This window comes from Temnothorax longispinosus, chromosome 1 (genome assembly GCF_030848805.1).
Source record: "Temnothorax longispinosus isolate EJ_2023e chromosome 1, Tlon_JGU_v1, whole genome shotgun sequence".
In the NCBI taxonomy this organism is placed as follows: domain Eukaryota; kingdom Metazoa; phylum Arthropoda; class Insecta; order Hymenoptera; family Formicidae; genus Temnothorax; species Temnothorax longispinosus.
This window is the reverse complement of record NC_092358.1, coordinates 21,127,864-21,148,988: the sequence shown is the minus strand read 5'-3', so window position 1 is coordinate 21,148,988 and position 21,125 is coordinate 21,127,864. Positions and strand designations below refer to the sequence as shown.

Here is a 21,125-nt window from a genome sequence, read left to right as displayed (position 1 = left end):
CGCCGGGGAGGAATTCGTACGAATTCCGGCGCGCGCGGTTCTCCTCCCCTGCCTTCCCTTCCTCTCCACCTGTCGGACGGCTCCCATGCACGCAGGCACATCCACCAACCCTCCCCCCTGCCTACCACACACGTGTTTGCATTCCAGCGCGATGTTTCACTAAATGCACGCATTGCACCGGGTTTAACCACCCTCCCCGAGGGAGAACCAGTTCTTTCGGGGCCGGCAGCGCGCGGCGGCCGAGACAACGGCGTTGCGTGCTTTACGAGAAGAAGGAGGAAGAGGAGAATGAGGAGGATGAGGAGGAGGAGGAGGAAAAAGGAGCGACGCAAGAGAGCCCGCCGCCGCCGCGCCGAAACTCGCGAAGAATAGGCTGCGATTATTATTCCACGCGATCGACGCGATTTCTTCCCGTTCCCTCCGGAGACATCCCATGTATAAAATAAAAAATGCGTTCGTGATACGCCAAAGATAATAGGGAAATATAGGATCTCTGTTTTCTATTGCTGAAACTGACTGCAAGTTTAGCAACAGAAAAACAGACCCATAGTCTGCGTCACGCTGCACTTCCGCTGTCTCGAATAAATGTGATATGGTATTATTTATGCGAACCAGACAGAGCTATGCGCGCAAAAAATTTAATCGTATCGATAGTCATCGATACGAAAGAAATGGGAATATGCGAAGATAGAATTTAAAATAAGGCTGCAATAAAAACTGCAATAAGGTGAACACTTTGCGGAATAGCGGCGTGCAACATCAGCGATTCCTACACGCGCGACGTTTCTGCGGAAAAAAAATTAGACGTTGCGGGATAATTAAGTAAATCACGGTTTGTCCGATTTATAATTTGCCTGCGACTGTCCAACGGTCAAATGCGAGAGGCTTGTTGAGCAACGCGTAACCTGGATGCTCGTCGGGAACGTGTAAGTAGTAAGCGCCGATTAGTCGAACGTCACGCGTCAGTAGATCGAATCTCCATTGAGCCGATCTCTCATCGCGCTTTACTATCAACGATATTATCAACGATACTACATCAACGATGCTGGTATGCAAGCTGTGTAATTTACATGAAATACGGTGACACATATATTATCTCTTGTTCACGTGGACTAACGCGCTTGAATTGTTGAAGCGTCAGTCAGATAATCGTCATTGACTTTAATATATCGCGTTTTATCCTTCTCTTTCTTCATGCTTTAATTCACATCACGGAGGTGCACCAAGATAGAATTGATTTCAATTGCATTGATGAGGACGGAGAAGGTAACTTCCTCTTCTCGTGTTAGATAATCGTCGGTGACGAAGGTGAGGAGGCGTGATAAAAAGTAAATGAAACGCGGAATTATAGAAGTCCGATAATTCGTAGTGATATCTCCTCGGGAACAACCGCGCGCGATTAGCATAAGATAACAGCCGACGTCCTGCGGACGAAGGATGCACATTCCTGCATATCCTTGACACGATCCGCTCGGCTCCCGCGCTCGTCAGGCGTGCGTCTCGCCGTTTACGGAATTCTCAGGTTTCAAGGCGTCGACGTCGTCACCGTCGTGTGCAAATATAAAAAACGGACGTGCACATACCTCGACGCGAAGTCAGCCGTGCGTGAGAAGATAGACGGAGAGGGGAGGCAGAAAGAAAGAGAGGCACACAGATCGGTTAATTACTATCCTGCAACAAACGCCGCCCAGGATGCGCGAAGAAATACAAAACCTAACGTCGCAAAGTTCGACAATAGAATTATACGTAAAAAGCACAATACTACAATAATAATATATCTGTTAGAGCGTTGAGAAAAATTAATTGGATTACGCCGATTAAGCCCAGGAAATGTAAAAATTCACATTTCCAGGGCTGATTCCGCCGAAATGAGAGAGTAATAAAAATCACGTGAATATAAACGATAAGCCAGAATTAATAATGATAACAAAACTAATAAATATTAGACACAAAAATGAGCGTAACAAAAATGAAATAAATAAGAGAGCAACGTAGATAGCGCCGCGGAAATTAGAGAAAAGCTCGTTTCAAAAATTCTGCAGAATCGGTAGCAATCGATCATATCATAGAATGATTTACAACCGATAATGTCCGTGATTTAAATTCCCGCTGGATGGCACATGCATATATGTTCAGTTGAATGGCAAGTGAAGAAATTGTGAATAGTATGCAAATGTAACTAGCGAAAATGATCTCGTGAGCGGAAACGAATGTGACGGCGATGGATCTTCTGACCGGTAACGGCGATCGATTAATATTCGCGGTGAGTCGATCTATCGGCAGGAAACCGGAGGGCCGCGATCAGCCGCGCGCATTTCCGGGATTAATTACAGAGAAGAGAAACCAAATCGAAAGTCTATCCCGGTATACTATTTTATGTTAAAATCGAAAAGACCGGAAAGAAAAAGAAGAGAGTCTCTTTCTCTCTCAAATCCTAATAAATTTAATAAAAAATGTATAATCGAGATTATTTTGCAAACAAGACATTCTGAATGTATTACTCATTAGTATTTTTATTACTCATTATTATTTTTAGTTTACGCTCATAATCAGAACGGCATAATAACGAGGATTTCTGTAATAGTCAATTAAAACCTGTTCGTGTCAGAGCAAGAGTGATGACGTCAAGGATTTTTCACTTCCCGCAAGAAGAGAACAGCTAATTTATATACACTTCGGTTAAATAAATCTCAAGTAAAGTCTCTCGAGTTTGGACTAGGAACGCATTTCGTACGCTTCCAGGAAATTTGACGAACAGAATGCTTCCGCGAATAATTTCGTTTATAGTTAAACCAGTCGAAGGCCTCATCGGAAAGGTGCATTTATCTTGGTGGATAGACATGATGCAATGCGCTTGCAATAACGAGACGTTGAAATCTCGTTGGGAAGGAAAACTAAAAAGAATTCCGTCCCCGACACATTTTTAGTAAAAATTTCAATTTTTTCTAGGCAATCGTCACGAGAATAATTTTGTAACGTACTTTTTATAACGATTTCGATTACCGTCTGCAGGAAGAATACCTGTAAAGTAATAATATCTTGCACACACTTTCGTAACACATTTTTTATTTCAAATTATATCCTGTATCTCATATTCGATCATACATCCTGAATCTTACACCGCTGTTTATTATCATAAATAAGGAAATAACGAGTGTTAGTTACATATGTATGTTAATGCTACTGCGCATCCGTTGTAATGATTAATAATTTTCATAATTATCACCAGTTAAATAACCGCATCGAACAATATCAAAGAGAATAATTTACGCATAGATAACTACTTAAAGCACGCACAATTCTGACTCATATAAGCTGATGATTTGCATTCGCAAACGATCTTCCGTATGGCGCAAGCATTTGAATTGGTAATTTTGGAAGGAATATTGTCTGTAGGAAAATTAACATCTCTTATACAGAAATCGAAAGTTATGTTTTAAAGATTTTCTCCTTTGAAATAAAAGAAATATATAATTAGTACATTTTAATAATTATTAATTAAATTTCAATGATTTTTGTGCACAAAACACACACATACATACGCACTAGTTTAAAAATGAATAATTCAATTTTAAGAGTGACCATTTTCAAGACTCTGAATTTCAGATCCAACATTTGTATCAATCAAGGTGTCTTCAATTTACCTATATGTTTTTTTATCAATTTCTCTGTGTGTTTCTTTATCAGTTTTATTTTGTAAGATTATAGTTATACCATATTTGTGACTTCATTGTATGCCACAAAAAAAAAAACAAAGCGAATTTGATTAAAGGAGATGAAATCAAACCGGTCTTAAAAGTTGTACTCTTCACTCGCAAGTTATCGAATGGATCAATGGGTCACTTACCCGCTTTTTAATTACAGAATTATAGATTCATTATGACATTCTCGGATCCACATTCCTTCTCGCCGGATCGATCGATCCTGCCTGGCTACGCTTTTTATTTCATTTATTGTGGTCTCGAGATGAAATCCCATTATCGCGTCATTAGTCACGTTTTCCCGATCCTGGTCTCCTAAATAGCGCAAACCCCCCAAGAAGGAACATCAAGGGTTTTTAAAAAGGTCAAACGTGACCAATCTTTCGTCCGTAACATTCAAACCAATGTCCTCCTGCTAAGACACGCATATTTATATCAAAGAAAGCGTAAGAAAGTTAGCAGTAACTCGGTGGGATCTACACGCTTCCTCGGCCCGAAAATTCCTGGTCGGCTCCGCGTGCGGTGGCTAAACCGTGTTCTATAAAGCGAGCGTGAAAGTTAGATGTCAGCGAAGAATGTCGAGGCGAGGTGGAAAGCGCGTCCCAGGTAAAATTAGGAATTAATTTGGGAACATTGATTTGAGAAATGATTGTGACGAGTTTAAAAATAGCATAAAACTTAAAATGCAAGAATCAAGTATCCTCTGAGCGGAAGTCATCAAATTGTCAAATCTGTAAGAACTTGCTTTATGGTTTTCTTTGTTATGTTACAAACACATCATTAAATACTGTGTATATATAATGATCCTTTGTAATAAGAATGTATTTAGAATGTATTTAGAATGATATACTAAAAAAATATTTCATCTTGATCCGCTTGCGAATTTCCATTCGTGCCCGCCGAGAGTCCATTCAAGACGTAACATTGCACGGAATTACGACTGTTACGAAATTGGTGCAACGGCTGGTTGCGACAGAGGAATCCGCGCGGGGATTCCGACAGCCGATCAGGTCTAATCAGGTCGATCGGCACGTAGCGCTATAAAACCGTGCGCCGACGATCAGTGTGTCAATGTAAAGTGGAAACGACCTTCCAGTGTCAGCGACCAGCTCCGCTCGTCTTGAGGACGACGTCGTCGGCTTTTAACGTAGCTGGCGAACGTTACGCGACAATACCAAGGACCAACTTCGGGGCATTGTAATTGTGCACGCGCTACATACCCGCCATGTAGAAAGCGTGCAATCGGTCGCAGGGGCGCTCTTCTTTCGCCGGACGCCGCGCCGGTGAACGATCCAAAGGAGATTGTTAGTTGAGAGCTCGTTAGCTTGAAGAAACCCCCAAAAGATTTTAGCAGTTTGGATTAATTTGGAGTTTGGAAACACCAATTCGAAAGATTACTACTATTATTTTCTACTCTTACAAAAGTTTAGAGAATACGATTCAAAGTAATACGATTCAAGTTATATTATTAATTAGATCACTATAATTGTTATATTTTATCAGAATTTTACGATATTAAAAATTTACCTATTTTATTATAAATTCGCAGAAGATTATGGGATTATTTAGATCTTACATATTAACATTTATACTTTTCTAAATTAGTCGATTCGGCGTAGCCAAACCTCTCTTTGTTATTACAAATCGTAATAAATTTAATTCACGTGATATTACACGTAAATACATGTCTACGAGCAGCTGCCTGCCTGCCTGCCTGCGCAATAGACACGACGCCTGCGTCAGCGATTCTTGCACAACGTAAAAGTTTCATCAGTTCCGCAAATAGTCACGCAAATACGGAAATGAAGCCGGTCGCTTTCGGAGGCACGAACGATTCCCAATCCCAAGTTGATCTATCGATCCGACCCTGATTCTCTATCTGCGCATGGTGACAGACGCGCGACGCAAGGCGATTGTCTACGTGACTGTCGTTAGCTTCCTGCCCGACGTGTCCCACATATATCCGCTCTTCCTCGCGCGTTAACGTCTTCGCGTCCTCGCGACGTCGACTTGCCCGCTAGCGGCTTTCGATTTTTCACGCAGGCTCGACCCGCGGGGACACAGTTTGCTCCATTAACACATTTAATGTCAATTATCTTTTTATTCGTCACTTTCACGAGAGTCGGAACACCTACGTTACGTTGCCGAGATGGCATAATATTTTTTTTGAAGCGTCAGAATGAGTTCTTTCTTTCAATCCCCGTTTTCTCTCGTAGCTACGTTGACTTTAGCCGGAAATTAGATAGTATACACTATACGTCAATAAATTATTTCTCATTATAGACAAAAATAAATTGAAATCCAAGCGAAACAAATTTATAATCACTGCTTTTTTCGCTTGATATCTAGGTGTTCCGATAGCCGACGAATCCGTTGAGACGACCACGATAGGAGATATCGGAAATGTCTCGGAGTCGACTCAGTCGACCATCGTTCCCGAAGCGGAGGCCCAGTCCATGGACGACATACTGCCGGGAACGAAACCACCGCCGATCGCCGTGGTGTTCGTCGACATCCCGGAGCACACGGAAACGACACTGGGTTCGTCCGTGCTGTTGGCATGCCGGACCGCTAGTCCTGTGGCCGAGTGCCAATGGTCCTGGCAGCCATTACCACCGGTTCACCTGCCGCTTCCGGACGTCAGTGAAAGCCCATCGGTTTCTACGAGTAAGCGCGATATCGCATTGTTTTTTTTCTCGCATGGTTATTCCTTCCGTGGCGAAATCAATTCCTGATTTCGCGTAAGAATCAGCAAATAATAATGTTACAAATTCATGTAAATTATTTAACTGTAAAAAGTCCTACGCGTTTTGCAGCAGTCCATTAAAGTCGTCAGGAAAGTATCTCCGCTTTAAAATTTTAAATATTTTTTAGTTTAATGCAATCATAAATTCAACGCTGGGGTTAATCGAGTCTTTTAAAATTCTTCTATGTTTTTTCTTATCGCCTTTCTCTAGTTCGCGTGATATAACTACTCTTATAGACGGGCAGCCTTATCTTTCTATGCTGGATATCGCTCATAATTCTGTAATCGCGCGCTGAATATTCATCGGTGCCGTTCGCTCGATCACCTCTTCTGGTGATTTCAGCCACGACGAACCCGACGATCGCGACCACGGCAACTCCCACGACCCACCCATTGCCCGTACGACAGTTTCCCGCGTTCGGGAACAACAGCAACGATTGCTCCGTGAGATTCTCCAGCACCAAGCACGAGCAGATAGGATACTGGACCTGCGCGGCGAGAGCCTCGACGAGCGATCCTTTCACCAACACCGATCCTGCCAAGCTCAGCATCGTCAATGCTAACGGTAGGATGCTTAATCTTGATAATCCTATCAATTTTGAAAATGTACTCCATATTTTTAGCTAATATCTTAATACCTCAGACAAATTCAATTAAATTCCGCTTAAGCTCGTTTCGTTTTTTTTTTCATAGAACATATTGATGTTTGTATAACAGGAAAATACTTATTTTTAATAAGAATTTTTTTAAATTAAAGTTGAACATGTTTTTTTAGTGTTACAATGATAAAATTATTTTTTTTTCGGTTCTCTTATTAATGTTATATCGATAAACCAATGATTAATTAAGCTTTCGGAAATTCGATGAAACCATCATCCATCTTTTAAATCGTCCTATATGTTTTCTGGTATTTCGCGGGGAAAAGCTGCTTTAACCATAGTCCCGTTCTTCGATTACAATTTTAATCGCGTGAACGCGCTGTATTTACGCAGTTGCTTTCGGACGACCTCGAATTCTTGGTGACAAAACACGCTTGACATCGCTATTTGTCTTCACCAATTGTGCCGAGATGGTCATATATATTTTTCATTAAAAACTTGGTGACACAAAATATCGTCGTTACACGTTGTGCTTCAATATTTGATTAAGAGTGCTAAATTATCAGTTATGTTTAATTTCTCTTGCTTATATCCTTATATTCAGGTAAATTAACATTCAGTTTTGATAACGATCCCTCGAATGAGTCATCCAAAAAGTGAAAGACACGTGAATCATGGAAACGTTCTTTCCATACGAATTTGGTTCACTTTGATAAGAATCGCGAATGAATCATGCAAACATATACATTTCCTTCTAGAAAAAGTAGATTTCGAATTAATTGAAGAATCTAAAAATAAAAGTGTCAGCGTACAAGGCGGTCATGTTGAAAAGAATGAAGAAGGAAAGAAAGAGAGAATTAATTGCTTGCAACGAGTTTCATTTCTAATTCGTTTCCCGAGTTGATCAACTTTCGAATTCCCCGTTTTCAAGATTTATGTAAGAGATTATCCACGAGATGCAACTGGTGCGTTCGCACGTTTCAGAGATCGTCATCACGTTCGCGACGCACGAAAATGTCGTCGAAGTGCCGGCGGGATCCTCGGCGCAGATAATGTGCCAGACAAAGTTGCCGGTGCGCGAATGCCAGTGGTCCTGGCGGCAGCTGAACCAGTCGCAACCCTGGAACCTCGACGTGAAATCGTTCCCAGCCTTTGGTAATGACAGCAAGGAATGCAGCATCAAGTTCAAGAACGTCCTGCCGGAGCAGGAAGGCTACTGGACCTGCGGTGCGCGAATAGACCCGAATTCCTCCTTCACCCAGGCAACCCCCGTCCGTTTTCTCATATCGGAAGGTATTTAATTAATTATGCTGTCATTTACACATGTATCATTTTTATATTGACGCAGATTGATTGATTGCATGAATAGAATTACATAATACATAATCGAGAATACAGTTTGAGAAAATATAGGAATAATTATATTTTTATATTTCATATAATTGTCTGATGTTAATATTGTAGATCGCGTTTAACAACGTAAGACAAAGCTTAGTGTTCTGCTATATTCTCACAAGTTAAATAATCGACACTCGAACATTTTATCAAATAATACAACTAATAGTCATCTCTCTGTGATATTAATGATGTTTCTTACATGACCTGTATTTAAAATCAATCGCTTCTGATCAATTCGTAATAATCGTTGAACATTGAAAAATATACTCACATTTATCTTGCATCACATACCGTGACTTCGATCGATCTTATGCCACGCGTGCCACGCGTTCCACGAATGAAGAAAACCATCGAAGAGCTTTCGTTTCCCTTTTATAGTCGAGTTCGTGCAGTTGTCGCGCGGCGTGCAGGTTGCGGCCGGCGAATCGGTCTTCCTACGGTGCCTGGCGAACAAGCCGGTGGTACAGTGCGAGTGGTCGTGGAGGGCGTCGAACTCGAGCAAGGAACCGCTGCTGGTGAAGAAGTTCAGTCCAAACAAGGACGCCGAACACGACTGTTCCGTGCGATTCAAGAACATACTGTACGAGGAGGAGGGTCTGTGGACCTGCGGGGTACGTTTGACGCCCGGCGGTATCCTGCACACGGCGCCCGCGGCGACTGTCAGCCTCCTGCCCACAGGTACGCGCGACCCGACACAGCTACGTTTAATTAAGAAATAAATTTGCCCAAACCCTACAATCGCGCGCGGCCCGATAACAACCCGTTATCGAGTCGTCCGATCCGATCCGCCATGCAATTACGAGCGCCGCCGTGCGAAAGAATACTCGCGTAATTACGAATGGATTGATGTCTTGACGTGAGATGATGAAAATTGATTGCTCGCACGCAAAAAAGAAAAATACTAAAACGGTGTTAGCGTTAAGAAATTCGAAGTATCATTGCGTAATAATGTCTGTTTCAAACATTTGCACATCTTTCTGCCTAATCGCAAATTAAAAGGCGGAATCTTATTCAGAATCTTAAGTCTAACTAATGGAAAAAAAGCGATTCGGTATGCTTCAAGACATCGATATCGGAATTCAGTATAAATTCGATTTCGCATAATTCGACTGCACTTTCCCTCCGTACATTTCACCTTTCTCTCGCGTTTCATGCCTAATTTATGTAGCACTTTACGCTAGACGAGAACTAATCATAATACAATTGTAAATTGCAACCGTATGGTGCAATAATGCTAATTGAATTCCATTTCATTTGATCTTCTCTTGGAAGAAAATTTTATTGACTGTAAAATGGAAAGCTATCAAGTATCAAAATTAAAAGTTTTACGTAAAAGATATACGTATAAGTATATAAATACTATTGCTTAATATATCTGATTAGAATTTTTTACTTATCATAATATTATTAATTTCAAAAAAAGAACAGATATTTTTAGACTCCTATATCTCATTCCAAATTTTCAGCTTCAATATTATCACATTTTTCTTTTAATTGTGTAGCTGAGAATATCTAAAAAATTGTGGACAATCGTATTTTCTAGGTGCTTTCGGCAATGAAATAAAAATAGAACCCTCACGTCATTCACACAAATCCACATTTTTTTTGCGTCTCTTATCGCAACGGCCGATTCCAGCTAAGGTGAGCTTCGTCGAGGTGCCGACCGACACGGCGGTGCCGGTAGGCGCGGAGGCCACGCTGAAGTGCGTAACCAGCAGCCGCGTGGAGAAATGCGTGTGGACCTGGAAGCCGTTACACGGCAGCGATCCGGAGATCGTCCTCGACCGATTCCCGAGCAACGGTGATCTCGGTCGCGACTGCTCGCTCCATCTTTCGCACGTGTACTCGGAGAAACAGGGTCACTGGAGCTGCCAGGTAGCCATCGTCTCGCTCAACACCGTCCTGACGTCGCCGCCCGCGAAGCTCATGGTCTACGAGCAAGGTAAAAAGAGATTCTTCCTGATTCCCCTACATTTTTATAGAGTCTTCTCTTTTCTTATGACTTTTAATTTTTATTTTAATTTATAACATTCAAATTGATTCTTTCTAATGTATCGCTAATATCTTTATCTCCTTCCAGAGGAGGTAAAGTTCTCGGAGCTGTCGCAGGATATCCAGATCTCCTCCGGCGGCAGCATTCTGCTGCGCTGCGTGACGTCCTCGGCGGTGGAGCAGTGCCGGTGGTCACTCACCCCGGTCAATTCCAACACCACCGTGGTGGTGAAGCAGTTCCCGGCGGCCGGAAACGAGGCCCGCGACTGCAGCGTCCGCCTGAGCCACGCTCTCGCCGAGCAGGAGGGTCTCTGGACCTGCGGCGCTAGGGTACACGGCCAGCAGAACTACACGGACGCGCCGCCCGCGAAGCTGACCCTCCTCGAGCCAGGTATCATCGAGACCTAAGACGGTCGGTTTTAGTGCCGCTTCTCCACCGCGCTACGGTGAAGGGTGGAAGCACCATTAATCGATCGTCGCGCGCGATTCCGGCGCGCTCGGCTTGGGCTAAATCATGCGCCGTAAATCGCTATTGAATATCGTAAATTGCAAGCGATCTAAATGTCCAGGGGGTACAGAGGACCTGAGAATACTGTGTTATTATAATCAGCGGTTGCCTACTTCCTTCTCAGACTGTGGACTCTTTTAGCTGAGTCTTTGAAGCGTACTGAGCTGGTCTCTTTGTTCCTTCTAGCACTTAGATCCTTCTTTTTAATTGACAGTATTCGATTCTTGTAATAAATGTTCACGCATTCCACGCATCTTTAGTATTTAGATTCTCTTTTTTTTTTAATTTACAGTATCCGATAATTGTAATACACGCAATCAAATTTCACAACTCAAAACGCGAGAACTTTGACCCATCATCATGCAATCAAAATGAGATTTTAATTCTTACGACTTCATTTTGATCATGGATTTTTAATCAATGACAAAAACGGACTGAATCGATGACACATTACACAACAAGTTTCAATTTATTGGAAACAGCTTTATCATGGAATGTACATACATATTCTACCCAAGGCGTCGGATTAGACTACAATAAATTTTGTCGAAGTGCCGCGCGTGAGAAGAATCTCGCGTGCAAGAAGCGCATATAAAAACCATGCATACGCGAGTTGTCAGGCGTAAAAGGACCTCTCGCGTATGGAAGAACTTTGTTCCTTCGGTTGCACCGATCAGACGTCTGTCTGTTTCATGAAACTCGCACAAATTGACAGGCAACGTAACGAGACCTGGTGATCACGATAACATAATGATTTAACAGATGTTACTGAGATTAAAACGACGCAAAATTTCTTTATCTCTCATCCTTAACTTTCAAGTTATCACCTTTACCATATTTTTCATGTTTTTAATCGTCACGTTCAGTTGAGTTTCATGAAATGCGCTCAAGACTTTCGCCCCAAAGCCCCGGCTAGAGTCGCGTCTTTGCGTTCGATCGATTAAAACAAAATCTTAGGAGACATGTATTATATACGTGATATTTCAGGATCCGTGGCCTTGTCGCGACGACTGTCGCAACCAACCGCGATCGCGAGTGCATCGAGGAGAGCTGTGTCGTGAACTTTGCACGCGTCGCGGCGTATGCGTGTACATAAGTGTGTAGGCCATGGATCCTGACGCACGTCTTTGCAATCCGCAAGGTAGACGAAGCTTCTTCGGCACAAACATCATTTGGACGGTCTCGTGTCGTAGCGAGCTAACAGTCGGAAAACGTTACTAGACGAAATTAGTAAGTTGCCATGGAATTGGCATATCTCCTCTGGCTTCAAGAAATCGATTTTCCTACAGAATTATTATAATTTTTATATTTAACATTGATAACAGATTATGTAAAATTTCGCAAAGGATTTAATTTCACTGTACAAGCTGCTCTTGGTTCGTTTGCTTTTTAAGCAATTCGATCTCTCGTCGGAGTGATAAAGGTCAGTCTCAATATTTGCGAAGTTGGTTCGCGGCGATAACTCAGCCCTCGTTACGCCCACCCGGGGTCGTTCAATTGAAAGATAAACTGTGCATAACTCATCGTCCTACATTTGTGTGTGTGTCCTCCAAGTGGCGAGGATCCACGCTCGATAAACGTTGCGAGAGAGCAATCGACCGGGGGATTTGCGGCGATAGCGGAAGTGCCCACGATCGATCGTGGATCCTCGAATGTCCTGAGAACTGTTGTGGGTGAAAGGTGACGGATCTGCATGTCGATGAAGCTTCATTTCATTAGATTAGATGTGAAAGCGCGAGTGTCTGCGAGTGTTGCCGGGCCGTTCGCTGCCCGTCGGCGACCGCCCACGTGTGCGCTAAAGAAATAATCGGCGACCGATTTTATTGTATCCGTAAGAGATGCCGTACGAGAACGATCTTACGGCCGTTCCGTCGCGTCGATTAAGTTCTGTCACCTGTTTCGGCGTGCGGTGATCGCTGAAAGGATAGCCAAATCCTTCAGGACGTCTAAGATAGCAATTTTCGCGTTCTGTCTCGGGCAGTATTATATCTCATTAAGTGGAACGTAACAGCGTGATAAAGTTTAGAACCGCTAGTTTCGACGTGTATGATAAATTATTAATTATCAAGTATTGCCTATTTAAGAAAATAATTCGATTTGTTTGATTGTGCGTATTTCTTGACCCTATAACTCCTATAAGGATTACACACATAAATCTGTAAAACTCTACAAAAAGTCTTTAGCATTCTCGGGAATTTTTCTTGAGAGTCCTTGCAAGTTTATCCTTTGTATCTTGCAATTCGATGAGAAAAGTTGCATTTTGATTTTATATGAGATTTCGAATAGAAAGTAAACCAAAATATAGCCAGTAACTGGACCTATAAGCAATCCAGTTATTGGCTTTCTGATTTTCTACTCGGAATCTGTCTCGGGATTCTTCTGGAGAAAGGAGTTCGTTGAAAAACATGCATTTTTATTAAAGTTATGTACAAAAATATTCATATGTACAAAAAATATGTGCGTAGTCCTAAAATAGGATTAAATCGCGCTAAATCCTGTTGAACAGAACGTGAAAAGTAAACGCATTTTTCTAGTATGTTTATAGAGACAATCCAAGTAGATATTTTTTTTATATTATGCATATAAAAATCGCGAAATTATTATTCGATTACGTCAGAATCATCATTCTTTGCTCTACCGCGAAACGCAGTATCTATTTTTAATTTAATTACGTTGTCGTGCGTTTGCATTTACTAGTGTTAGATCATTTTGCATTATCAAAAACGGTAGCGCCCATTACCGTTCATCACTCGCGATTCTCCGATAGACCGTGAGATTTATCGGCTCGTTGTGCGCTGTCTGGTAAACCGCAAATTAACAATCCTGTCGGCTTTTCTTGTTATCCCCAGTGATTAAGGAGGCTACACACACGAGTCGTAATTAATTGCGATTTTTTTCATGGCAATTCATCCACATCATTCATCTACGTCATTATTACGCAGTGCATATCTTCAAATTAGTCTTTCTCATGCCTAATATTACATGGCTGTATGTTAAAAACATTTTAAAAACATTTTAAAAAATTGAGCATGTACAAATTTACTTTCGAGTAAAATTGTAATTTTTTTTTATATATTGCAACGCAATTTTTTCGATTTGTGATAAAAAATAATAACATATAATAAAAAAATAAATTTTGGAACAAGAATAAAAAAGTTACATTACTGCAGTATTTTAAATGCTGAAATAGCCATCTTATAATAGCAAATTTAAACTAGCCATTAAAAAATAAGTTAAAGATGAAAAGCTGATTAAACTTCCTATTTTTTACATTTGTTCTCGATTGATACGTTCGACGTACTCATTAAGAATACTCATTATCAGCAATGCTATTCGCATATTTTCTTATTTATATTCTCAATGTCGAGACTGCGCTCAAATGAGATTTTGCATTTAATTAAAGTGCGATTTTTTTGCATTTAGTTAGCTAGAATAAACATTTTAACTAAATAAACCACGGAATCGAACGTCTTAATAATTGTTTATATGAGAAAACAATTCAAACAAAAATTTCACACATAATACTTTACTTTACATGTTACATGTTACATAATGATTAAAAAATCGAGCAACTAATATTTACTAAAACATAATTTTTTCTGATTTCAATGCTGTTGTAATAATTGTAATAGAATAATGATTATGCTTACGTTATTTTCTCATTTTACTTTCCAAGACATGATTTAGAATAACGTGCTCTTTTTAAAATGCATATATAAAAAATACTTGTATATATAAAAATAGTAGCATCAATAAATAGGTTACAAACTAATCATGCAAATGAGTATTAAACGACAGATAAATCTACACGAGCATCTTTAATGTCACCGGATGCGTCCCACATTTCACATTATTTATTATAGAAAGTCATCATCCTTAAGTTAAGATCGCGCTTTTATCTTTCATCGTGGTTACTGCTTTATTCGTGGTCGACGATTTTGATATACGTCCGTTATACGATTCACAATTATTACATATGACTAGCCGTTAGTGCATTTAATACTAAGTAGGCAATTTTTAGTGTTAAGGTTTTTAGCGTTCAGAAAATTCATGTTTGCGACGAGTAACGTTCGCTCGACTCGTCGGTCGACAATGCAAAAATGTCATCGTGTTATCAGGATGCGTGTTTTAAGTTTCTAGTATCTTAGCTAATTAAATTTCTTCTCGAACTGTAAATTTTTAACTTTACTTCGCGGAGTTTCAAGCAAATTCAATTTGAAGCCCGAAAAACTGGCGTAATTAGATAAAGGCAGTTTAATTATCGGTTCAGTAGCGAATGCATATATTATATTTTACGCGTTAGCGTGGTTACGCCTTGTAAATAATTGCGATGACGAAATATGCACGCGATCAGAGCAGAGCGATTCACTCGCAGAGCGTATGAATCTTCATGTGCCATTAAGTATCGTTAAGCACGGCGAGGTATTCGTGCATCCTCGAGCGCGTTTTGAGTCTCTGAGTTGCTGTAAACTGTTTTTTTTTCTTTCTCGTCTAAATAAACAGTAATGCGAAAACGTCACAGCGACCTTCTCATTTCCACATCATCCCGGTTACTAACTACTTTACAGCGAGCTGAACCCGGAGGAGCTCTCCCCGAGTTTGCGGCGGGCTGACACAATTTCAAGCTGACGCACAATGCAAATAGCGATAATTAATCGAAGATATCCACGAGAAAATATTGCAGGCGCTAATTATTGAGAGAACTACGAAGAAATTACATAACCGCTATATGTTTAATAAAATGGCTAGCGATTTCAAGCAACGTGAGCTGCGATTATAAACGATATTTTATAATCCTATCCTTTTTAAGTATTATCTAATTTTTATTTTACAGTTTATTTGCGGTATTACATGTTTACATCTAACGTTAAAATAGCTGAGGATATGTTTGACATGGCGCCTGAAATATTTCTTCCGGGTTCCTTTAATTTCATTTACGCACGCGAGATCAGCGCTGCACAATCTAACGATCCAAACATTTATCAAGCCACGAAAGCCATCGATGCACAAACGAATGGTGGTTGGTGAGCAAGATGATCGATTCACTCGTTGGATAGTCTGCACCCGGAGATTTAGCGGCTTTTGGTGAGTGGGACAAAAAATTAAAAAAAAAACTTTCCTAATGACCTCAAGAAGAATCCACGTTGAAAAAGAATTTGCACTTTTAACAAGAGCAAAGTTAATAATGCAATTATACGAGAAATCAATGTTTTAAAAAATTTGGAAATCTTGGAAGAAAAGAGCAAAAATAAATTAATAATAATTTTATACTTACTTAGCAAAAAAGTGCAATTACAAATATCTTATGATACTTTCAGCATTTAAATATATTTCAGAGCTTACAAGACAAGCAAGATTATTCAATTTTAAATTTACTAACATACAATAGTTTTATGATAAATATCCGTGGATTTATTTTCGGTAGATCCTTGAGGCTGTAAGGATTAAAGGGAAATCCAATTTCAAGAGGTATTGATTGTTTTTAGAGCCCGTCACTATCGCGGTTTGGGCCGCGCCTCACAAAATGGTCACTCTTGCATGCAGAGTCGGGTCTGTGTCGTCGAAGGCCAGATGCCACTGGATCCACGCCCCAAAAGTTCACGTATATCAGAATTCCAGTAGGCAGCTTGCAAAAAAAACGAGGTAACACACCTTCCGCTATATATATATATTATCCTTTTTATTATACGTATTCGCGTAATACACTTCTTTTATGCCGTAATGCAGGCACAGCGTGCAAATGGATTACACCACGGGTATATGCAAGCTGCTCTTCAAACCGGATCATTCCGATTTAGGACAATGGACCTGCAGATTTACCGTCAACGATGACGACGCCGATGTCGAGATAGGAAGCGCGACGCTCGTTTTGCTGAACACTTTAGCAGGTCTCTGCCAGCATTTTATTGAAATATTTCAGAAATCTATATTCATTCCTCATATTTATATTTCTTCTTAATTAAATTACACAATTGTAATTTTTAATATTTGTCGCCAACACGAGAGATAATTTTCCGCACGTCTTGTATTGCGCGCAGATGAGAAACTAGGATGGATCGTGGGGACCCTGACGGCCGTGATTCTCTTCCTGATGATAATAGTCGTGGTACTGGTGGTGTGCAAGGCGCGAATATTTATCCGTAAAACGCCCGAAATTTTGGAAACCTTACCTCCCGGCGAGAGGAAGCAGAACGCGAGATCAGGCAGCGAGAAATACACCGTGAATCAAGGGAAGATCAATTTTCAATTCGTCGAAGACAACAGTCACACCGCGAGCCTAGAAAATGTCTTGCCTAACAGAAGTCCGCGTGTGGAGAAGATTCATGGAGATGGGGTACCGTCTAAAACATACGAGAACGTTGGATTATAATAATACACCTGTGTAGTTATCAACATTTAGATAATTTAGAGAAAAGGACTATATTTTGTAAAAGTTACGAACGTATGAAAATTACAAACAAAAGTCGATATTTTATACATGTACATATAATCTCTTTAGCAACCTTAATAAATTCAATATATATATATATATATATATATATATATATATATATATATATATATAATTAGTACAAAGATTATGTATTCCTACAGTCTTTACTATATATTTATTAGTACAGGAGCGTTTAATTAGTAAGAAGCGAATAATTACATAAACACACACACAGACATCCCTCTTCTTTAAAAAGGTTGTAATAAATATAACATAAAATCAATATTCGCATCTAATTGTTGCCTCTTTTTTGTGATAAAGAGACACGACAGTGCCTCGCGCCAAGTGTAAACACCTGCGACACGGGTAAGAATAAAAGAGATTTCAAAAATAAATAATTATATTAAGTAAAAGATCATTGTATTTTTAGTGGCAACTCACAAGCAAAATCTTCGACATTAAAATTCTTTATTGGCAGAAATAAATAATATCAAATAATTAATTAAATTAGACTTGAGTTTATTATTCATTGTATAAAGAGGTTTTGACATGTATCCTAAGTATTTTAATTAAAAAAAAAAAGATATTTTTCTATAAATTTGATTGTTGAATAAAATCTTTTTTTTTTTAAATCTGACGATCGAATTATAGTCCATCCATATTTGAAATAAGAAATATTTCTTATACATATATATTATTGTATGTTACTTCGTATTGTGAGTGACTGTCAGTTCATGTATTAAATTTGTTAATAGCGCATAAGTTTATCAATTACTATTCATTAATTATACATATTAATTATTTTCATAAAGTTTTTCTTCAAAAAGTGGAAGAAATTTTTAATATTATACCTTTTAAATGTTTAATTCAATACACTTGTTGTAAAGAGTATCGTGAACCGTTATAATAGTATGTTTTTACAATTCATATGTTGAAAAGATTAATATTACGCAAATCTATTAATAATACAAGTGTTGACAGACAAAAGAATAATGGTTTTATCAATTTTTCGTAATCATAGTAGCATTGCCGACCTCTCCCTGTAGAAGAAAATGATGCCAGCGAATGGCAAGATTGCGACAGAACACGAACTGTACGGACATTCTCTTTGTTTCGTCACGCATGTGTTTGTTTGCCGGCAAAACAGGGCAGATTGTGATCATTGTGAGCAATAGTATTGATAGCAATAAAAAATGCCACGAAAATGTGCAATATGTGATCGTGTGCTGATCGGTGATATATATTTTATAAATTTTTCTACTATTAAATTAATTTACATATAATGATGTAATTGTATTCAGAAAACAAACTTTGTTGAAATCAAATATAACTTGTGTCTCACAATTTTGAAAACTATTAAATAAATAATTTCACGTTTTATTAAAAATTTATAATTAAATTTGAAATTGTTGTCAATTAATATAAACGTATTAAAAATCTTTACATTTGCGAACCTTAAAATTTGAATTTTTTAATAAATAGGTGAATAAAGTTTTTGTAACAATAAAAAGAGCAACTAAAAAGTTTATAGAATATTAAAGTAAAATAAAACATTATTAAATCAAAACTTCATTGAAATATGAAAAAAAATAATTTTAAACTCGTTTCATTAAAGCGTGATCATCTTTATAAGCATTTAGCGATAAAATAAAAATACATATTTAGCTAGAAGCTGCTTTGATGCTTCATCATATAAAATTTATCAAATTTTTATAGTATGATAAACAAAGATCGATGTAGGAAAAAAAAGAAAAAAAACAGACGCGTATATGTATGCTACAAATAAATAAATATAAATTTTTTGACTAATTTATTTAAAAAATATATAGTATTAGAAAATAACGCGCGCTTATAATGTTCAAGTAAATACGTAGAAAAGTATACATAGTAAGTATAAGAATATATTTTTACATAATAAATTATATTTGTCAGTTATTTATAGTATAGCAATATATGTATAAATATTAAACCTATTATTTAAGAGCATCTAGCTGACTTTGAATTTTCTCTAAATTGTAATACAGCTCTGTCAATTGCTTCTTGTCAAACTCCGTTGTTAACGTAGATGTTTTATCACCAGTAAGACCTAGTTGGAGCAACGCTACAGGTTGTGCATCTTTGGAAATTGCAGAAGACGATGATTGCACATTTAGGCACCAGTTGATATCTTTCACCTTAAAAGAAAATAAGAAAGAAATATAGTTTAATATACATAAATAGTGATTTATATATAATATAGAATAAAAAAAGACATTGACATTTTTAGTCATTGAGCGATATTTTATGCCTAATATTAATTTTTTTATGAATTTCATACATTTTGCCTTTAAATATGCTTTTGGATTTGCCGATTACTATTTGGTCTTCAAATGTAGTTTTATACCAAAGATAAAAATAATTCATATTAAATAGATATATGCAATTTAATATTACTGATATTAAATGAGTATCTTATAAAGTTACAAGGAATTTATTTATAAATGAAAAATATCCCTTTAATCAGGGCTTGAACTTGAACTTTCTTCCTACTTTTTTAACGAACATCTTGTCGATTCGAATACTAAGGTTTGTAATGATATTTATCTCATGACAAACAATAAATGCTAAGAAAAGTATTATTAATTTCAATTGATGTAGAAATATAGTTCATTCATTTCTCAACCACCATGATCATCAATGGATCATCATTAATTTGATAATTTATCAAACATTGTTCTTTCAACTGTGTGTTAAAATACCTGAGTAGGAAAAATAGACTGTTGCCTAAGATTCTCCACAATGCCTTTTCCATAAGTCATCCAGGCATTTGTAAAGATCGATATTTTCTCTTCATCTAATTTGAAATTGTCTTTCATGACTGTTTCCATGACAGATGGTTTGACAACGTTACATGCAGCCTGCGTATAGATAGACGTAATAGTATCCAGCAGGACAGCCAATTCATCTTTCGTCAAATCTAACGAAACTAGCAGCTTTTCTTCTTCCTCTTCACTGAACACCTTTGTGTCAATGCTGGTCTGTAGAGTCTGGCATATGCGGTTGACGAGAAGCCGGAATTTGCTGTTATCCACTCGAGCCACTATTTTCAAACCTTGCTCCAGTCTGTTTAAAAAAAAAAGTACAGATAAAAATTGCATGTTGCTGACAATGATAATTTATGATTAATCTAGCAGGAACGTTAAGTTATCACACATCGGGGAAAGTAGTACAGCTTAAAACATAAGAAAAATAATTTTCGGAGCTTGTAAGTTTGCTTTACTGGCATTATTTTTCACCTTGTAATTAACTTAAAAGTCCGTATGCTAATAATGTTTATAAATAATGTTTAATTTTAATGTAATTAATGTTTACAAATTACAATAATAACATATATACTTTGTAGTTATGTTGATCCAAGCAGCCATCTTATAGGCATAGGCGAGACAAATTCTTATATATCACTTTTCTCATAATATTTCTATTGTTGTGTCATTCTCATTTCTCTCTAAAAAAAAGGCCTTGAAAAATGGATGAACTTCAGGCACGTGACGTTATGAATTCTTGACATTCCCAATTCATACTAAAACACTAAACACGCTCATGACTATGACGCTCATTGATCATGCTTTGACCATAGATCATGTAAGATTTAGATGCTTTTATCTCAACTTGGAAAGATTACCACACAGGTTCTGCACGATTTGCACTCGATCGTGATAGTGCAGACCTGGCTGCGTTCCTTTTGATGCTTTCAGCGCTGATTCTATCT

At 38.4% G+C, this 21,125-nt stretch overlaps 2 protein-coding genes across 5 annotated transcripts in view; one reads left to right on the top strand and one right to left on the bottom strand.

Moving 5' to 3' along the window:
• The window catches only part of LOC139816700 (uncharacterized), a 27,309-nt gene extending 9,519 nt beyond the window's left edge, over positions 1-17,790 (top strand). Inside the window, exons 3-11 of one of the 4 annotated variants that reach the window (XR_011733065.1) lie at positions 6,051-6,368; positions 6,791-7,012; positions 8,031-8,339; positions 8,823-9,122; positions 9,988-10,386; positions 10,525-10,827; positions 11,932-12,174; positions 12,270-12,367; positions 16,431-16,547. Coding sequence is in view for 2 of the 4 variants with exons in the window: in XM_071784370.1 (XP_071640471.1) it covers positions 6,051-6,368; positions 6,791-7,012; positions 8,031-8,339; positions 8,823-9,122; positions 9,988-10,386; positions 10,525-10,827; positions 16,431-16,587; positions 16,672-16,832; positions 16,983-17,314 (2,501 nt within the window). In the remaining 2 variants the exon portion in view is untranslated. Of the gene's footprint in view, positions 1-6,050; positions 6,369-6,790; positions 7,013-8,030; positions 8,340-8,822; positions 9,123-9,987; positions 10,387-10,524; positions 10,828-11,931; positions 12,175-12,269; positions 12,368-16,430; positions 16,588-16,671; positions 16,833-16,982 lie in introns of those variants that run through there. The other 3 variants (XM_071784370.1, XM_071784379.1, XR_011733064.1) reach the window with 3 other exon arrangements.
• On the bottom strand, positions 16,598-21,125 carry Vlet (COMM domain containing 10 protein valette). The gene is made up of 4 exons (XM_071784443.1): positions 20,753-21,125; positions 20,116-20,479; positions 19,348-19,551; positions 16,598-17,285 (listed from the first exon to the last, which is right to left on the bottom strand). The coding sequence occupies exons 1-3, from the start codon at positions 20,779-20,781 to the stop codon at positions 19,351-19,353; spliced, it is 594 nt and encodes a 197-aa protein (XP_071640544.1). The 5' UTR covers positions 20,782-21,125; the 3' UTR covers positions 16,598-17,285; positions 19,348-19,350.